Below are 6,000 nucleotides of genomic sequence, written 5' to 3' on the forward strand. Positions count from 1 at the left end.
ACTACATTTCTGTGAATTGTATTGGGAGCAAAAAGCCACGAATGTAGATGGTGGCACACACTTCGGAATGCTATGAAGTACTCAGCACTTTAACTCAAATGCAGTAGTTGAGCAATCATCCTCAGATAACCTACTACAGTCTGAAGCACCTACTGTACCTACCGACATATAAACCTGGCAATTCCCAAGTGCATTGTAACAATTATGGTAAATAATCTCAAAGTCACAAATAAATAAAATTAATCTCTATGCTTTTCTAAAACTGCTTGCTCATTAGTTATCTGTCAAAAATAGAGTAGTATATTGAGCAACTGTGTGAAGAAGCCATTGGAAAGCAATGGCTGCTGTTTACATGCCAAGAATAGGTTGGTGGAGTAACTGTAAAGTGCAGGAGGAAGAAAAACTGTGAAGCTATTCTGGACTACATATATGGCTTAATGGTTTTGGGAGGAGACTTATTTTTTGTAATTTTCCTATTTATTTTTGCTCTAGATTGATCTGCAAACATTCCTTACTCTTACTGATCAAGATTTGAAAGAGTTGGGAATTACCACTTTTGGTGCCAGAAGAAAAATGCTGCTTGCAATCTCAGGTAGATAATACAGATTATAATTTGTAGCTTGTGTGTATTGTTGGCATCCTCACTTTAGTCGTGTGTTTGTAGTTGACAAAGGATCTCAGAAAGACTGAGAATCAAGAATCTAATTCACAGTGGTCATATTGGCTTGCCCCCCTCATCAAAATGCACATGAACCCAGGGCTTAGAGCTTTGACATTAGTAAATAAGATTTGTATAGTCCTGTATCCCCTTCTAAAGTTGAGGCTTGGTGCGAAGTTTGTTTCACAGTAGATTGTGACCTTTGGTTTATGCTCCAAAACTGTGGGTCCAAGAAGCTCTGAGATTACAGGCTCTGCAGAGTCTGAACAGGACAGCATACCAGGCAGAATGGACATCTTCAGGCTTTTGATTCCTGTTCTCTACTTTATTGGCTAGCAGAGCAAACATTCTACTAGGAAAAAATGCCTGATTTTTGGCAGCGTTTGGTTTGGGTTTTTTGATTGCTTTTTTGTTTTTTTCCCTAAGACCAATCTGCAAAATATGTAGGTTTGAAAAGGAACATATAACTCTTGTAATTTTTCCAGTTCACTTTAAAAGCTTATGCTGTACCATACATGCAGAAAGATGAAGGTATTATAATATATAATGCCTAATTATTTTTTTCCTAACTAGAATAAATAGTATGACATTTTCTGTTACATAGGAGTGCTGTGTCATCTTTGTCTAGGCAATGGATCTGTATCAGAAGAAGAGGCTTTTTCAGGTGCTTAATTGAAACACTAGATCACTTTTCTCCTAATTTCATCTCTTCTGCTGATGCCATTAGTGAATGTGCTTTATGAATTTAACATTGGTAGCATAAAGAGGTTAAAAACTCCGTGTGCTTAGTTCAGTGGAGGTCATGAAAATATGTGTAATCTTTCAGTGATTTGCATCTATGATATTTTTTTTTTACAATAATAAAAAAGTGAGGAAAGGTAAAACATTTTGGATGAGCAATTGTTAATACCAGCTTAGGGTGCATGTTTGAATGAGAGCTGAGAATCTGTTTTTTCTGAAAGTCCTTGTTAAAATATTGCTTCAGTGTTGCATTTAAACTAAAGAATTGTGCATTGAGAAATTACCAAGATGCTAATAAGCTTTCCTACCCTCTTGGTTTACGTTGCATTGTTTTGCCACAGTCGTACACTCTGTGTGCGTGCACCTTCAGGAAGATTGCAGCCTTCGGGTATTGTAACAGAACCTTTTTAAAGCTATGCCAACTTGATCTAAATCAATACTGCAAAATATTATCATCTCCACATTCTGCAAGTGCCAAATAAGAATTGCACCAAATAGATGCCTGCCTCTCAAGCAGCCTCTGAGTCTTAACTTGGCGCTCTGTTAACTGTTAAATTGAATGAGTACTTCACAGACATTTTGCAGGTCAAACTGTTCTGTCTAAGATATTTTGTGTAAATAGAAGTTTTGCTTTTGGTTTAGATCACAGTATTAAAATTAATTTCTGATGAGAGACAGGTGACGGGACAAGAGAGAATGGCCTCAAGCTGCACCAGGGGAGGTTTAGGCTGAACATTAGGAAAAAAAAATTCACAGAAGGGGTCACTGGGCACTGGAACAGGCTGCCCAGGGAGGGGGTTGAGTCACCTTCCCTGGAGGTATTTAAAGGACAGGTGGATGAGGTGCTGAGGGGCATGGTTTAGTGATGGATAGGAATGGTTGGACTTAATGATCCAGTGGGTCTTTTCCAACCTAGTGATTCTATGATTTTTTTTTTGTGACCTGTACAGAACTGAATAAAAACCGAAGAAAGCTCTTTGACCCATCAAACTTACGTGCCTCGTTCCTGGAAGGGGGAGCTAGTGGAAGACTGCCACGTCAGTATCATTCGGACATTGCTAGTGTCAGCGGTCGCTGGTAGCAGCACGTTGAGACTCAGTCACCTGTAAAGATGGACATGGCAATCCTGTGGACAGCCTTCACTGCACACCACCCTCTGCACTTTGGGAGTTTGGGTGTCAAGGACCAAAGCATTTTGTCTGCACAATACTGTGCCAAAAAAAAGAGAGAACACATTTTGTCTGTTGTCTTTCAAAACACCAAATGTGGGTTACGTTTTACTCGTGTAGATTGGACAGAATTTGCAATAATAATAATAATATAGGGTTCTCTGTTTAGTATTTTATTACCTATAACTCTAATGTATGCACTGAATTTTTACCTTGTTGGATGAAGGAGGAATGAAGAGCTGGGATGCCAGAGAGCATAGATTTTTGGTTTTATCAAGATGGATTTTTTTCTGGTACTGCTTAAAATAATTATTGAGGTCTTTCTGCACTTTACATGTTCTGATTTCTTGTCCTGTGGAAATTTCTCTCTTTCATTTCCATATCAATTTTTATATTGGCACTAATCAAAATTTTTTTTTTTCAGGTGTCTCTACTTTAGGTCACATCTCACTATAATGGTACTAGAAACTGGTTCTTATGCAGACTTTTCCCTCTCTCTGTCTCCCCACTACTTATCTGAAGAGATTGTTCCAAAATCAAGCCACTTGGTAGTGGACCAGTACTATTATGCTCTTATGAAGCAGTCTAACTCTGTTTGCAATACTCACTCATTGTAACAGATGCAATGAAAGACCAAAATGGCCCTTGCAATATTAACCCTTTGCAGTCATCATAGTTAACTGCGGCCCGTTATGCTAAAACTGGTTTTAATGATTGTCTCAAAGCAAAGGGCTATTTTTAGTACCCTGCCACCGAAAGACACTTATTTATATCAGACTTTTATTTGTAGATTCTATACACCTACAATAGATAAGATTAAACTGATCTACTGCAGATTTATGGTAGAGAATGAAAGGCATTCATCAAACTAGAGCTCTGGGCTGTCAGTTTGATTAAACAGACAACTAATCTAATTTGACAAGACAGCACTGTTGCCATGTAATAAATGACACATGTTACTACATGACTATGCATGCAGCAATTAAGCGACCTACATAAAATAGGTGTAATAGCATCTGTTTTGTTCAATCTAGATTTGTAATTTTCAGCTGCAGAAGTGTTTGAAACTCTGGAGATGAACTATTTCTGAAACAAGTTATGTTCAACAGAAAGAGTCCATATTATAAGTGGCTAGAGCTAACTATTGCGTTCTTATACTGTGAAAGTCCAAATAATTCGGCAATATTATTCCTCTGTCTTTACATGTGTCTTGTTATGGGTTTATGAAGGGTTCTTATATAATGAAGGAATTCATAAAGTGCCTCTTTCTGCAATGCAATATGAAGTTTTCAAGCATTAAGTTTCTGAAAAGCATTCCCGTAAGAATTATTGTGAATTACCTCTACTGTAATGTATTATTTATGTTCAGCGTACAAGCCTTTTGAAATGGACATAAACCACTGTCAAGTGCTCTTAACAGAAGGCATTAGAATAACATTTACAGTAGTTGGTTTTTATGCAAAAATGGGTGAGAAATAGTTTTGACACTTTCCATGGAAAATTCTTTTGAGGTTCGAATGCAAAATTATGTATATAGAAATTTGCACACACAAAGGGAATTTTTAAAAAACTATTACTTGAGGGCATGTATGATCAAGGAGTGATACAAAGTCTTGTTGCAGTTAGCAACAAAATAACTGCTCAGTGCTCATTTCAGCCATATCTACTTAATGGTGTATAGCTGGGTGACTTCCCCTGTAGATCAAGTAGCAGTTAGATTCCTCTGGTTTTAAAGTTGTACTGCAGATCCGGATGGATAAAACTGTATCTTGTACGCGCACAGTTGTTCACAACAAAGCTACTATCTCAAATGCCAGAAGTCCCTATCCACGTATCTTAGATATTTGTGTGCATGTGTTACACAGGCAAGAGAGGCTTCATGGAAATCCTTGTGGAAGCCACAACTTCTATTTCTAAGACTATTTACACTAGTTCTTACTTCTAAGCATGCAGTTAGCTTCATTAACATGGTCTACTTGCATGCTTACAGGTAAGCTCTCATTTAAATGTTTGCATTTGCAATATCAGTGTTTGCAAATCAAATTGTATTCAGTCATGTTAATTTTATAAAATATTTTTAATTAAATACTCAGCAACACTGTACAGATTTTTTACAACCCCTTCTTGCTTATTTTGCCTAAACTTAAAAGCATCGACAAACCTTTATGCTCTTAGATTTTTTTAGTCTTTCAGAAGTACATACTATATATCTAGACGGTACTATACTTGGAAACTGATTTTATTACAGTATTAAGTTGATGTGGTCTTTTGCTGAGCAGTGCTTATATCATCTACACCAAAGTGATGAATTTCCCATTAACAACATTATTTTTCAATAGGGCTTCACACAAAAAGGAACACACTGGAAGGAAAAAATTTCTCACTTGTTTTGATTCCACAAAGGGAATATGACAGTACATTGTACCATGTTGTTAGTGTTGTATTATGCACAAATATTTGACATGCTACATAAAAATGTTAGTTTTAAATCTGTGCCTTAATAGTGACCAGTTATCTGTAAATATAGAGCAGATACAGATTGTATTTTTGTGGGTTGTGTCCTTTTAGTGATCTTTTTTTAAATAAAAGATGAAATTAAAACATTAAAAATGGGAATTTTCAAAACTAATCAATGTTGCATAAAAATAAATTTATGTAACTCCCTTGTATTCTGATTGGTTAATGAAGTATTTTTATATGGACCTAGTTCCAGGGATGCTTGCTTGTTAATAAAATATAAAAAGCAGTATTTGACACAATTGCAACATTTCTTTCACATGCTGATGCTCTGTGTGGTTTTTTTTTTATTCTTTTTATATCAGATACAGTGTGTTTATGACTTTTAAATGAGAATGCGTTTTTGAGATACCTCTTCTTATAAACAAATATGAAAGGAGTTTGATTATCTCAGGTTCAGTTCATAGTGGGTTTTAATGGTTTGGTTTATGTGAGTTTTATTCTTTCTTTGGTCTTCCCATTTAAGTGACTATATGCGTTCTGGCGCAGTTAGCAGGGCAGCTGTATCTACTCATTTGTAGTGGTCATACTACCACTTCCAGTGTAAAAGTGGAAAGAAAACAATCGGGATTCTTGGATTCTTTCCTTGGGATGCTGGCCATGTAACCAGTCAGAATCTAGAGAGAGGCATCACTTTCATTCTGAGGTAATATGTGCATGACATTACATCAGTGTTGTTGGTTTGTTTGATGTGTTGTGATACAAGTTTAATCTTACTTGCCTCACTTGGTGCATTCAGGCATTTCATTATTGCAGCCTAATGTGTTTTCTTTAACTGTTTTATACACACAGGTTTCCACTTAAATTATCATATTCCTGGTTTGCTGACCTTTTAAAAATCTGAGTTACTTTTCTGAATACCTGCTGGGAATTGCAGATGTGAGAACAAGTCTGGGAAGGGCACAGATCAACAAA

General features: G+C 36.4%; 1 protein-coding gene across 1 annotated transcript in view; it reads left to right on the forward strand.

Moving 5' to 3' along the window:
* The window catches only part of BICC1 (BicC family RNA binding protein 1), a 92,354-nt gene extending 87,709 nt beyond the window's left edge, over positions 1–4,645 (forward strand). The window contains exons 20-21 of the mRNA XM_069864348.1: positions 493–592; positions 2,350–4,645. Of these exons, the coding sequence (XP_069720449.1) occupies positions 493–592; positions 2,350–2,480 (231 nt within the window). The 3' untranslated portion in view covers positions 2,481–4,645. The remainder of the gene's footprint in view (positions 1–492; positions 593–2,349) is intronic.
* Positions 4,646–6,000: the final 1,355 nt, after the last annotated feature.

The sequence above is a fragment of the Phaenicophaeus curvirostris genome, chromosome 9 (assembly GCF_032191515.1).
Source record: "Phaenicophaeus curvirostris isolate KB17595 chromosome 9, BPBGC_Pcur_1.0, whole genome shotgun sequence".
In the NCBI taxonomy this organism is placed as follows: domain Eukaryota; kingdom Metazoa; phylum Chordata; class Aves; order Cuculiformes; family Cuculidae; genus Phaenicophaeus; species Phaenicophaeus curvirostris.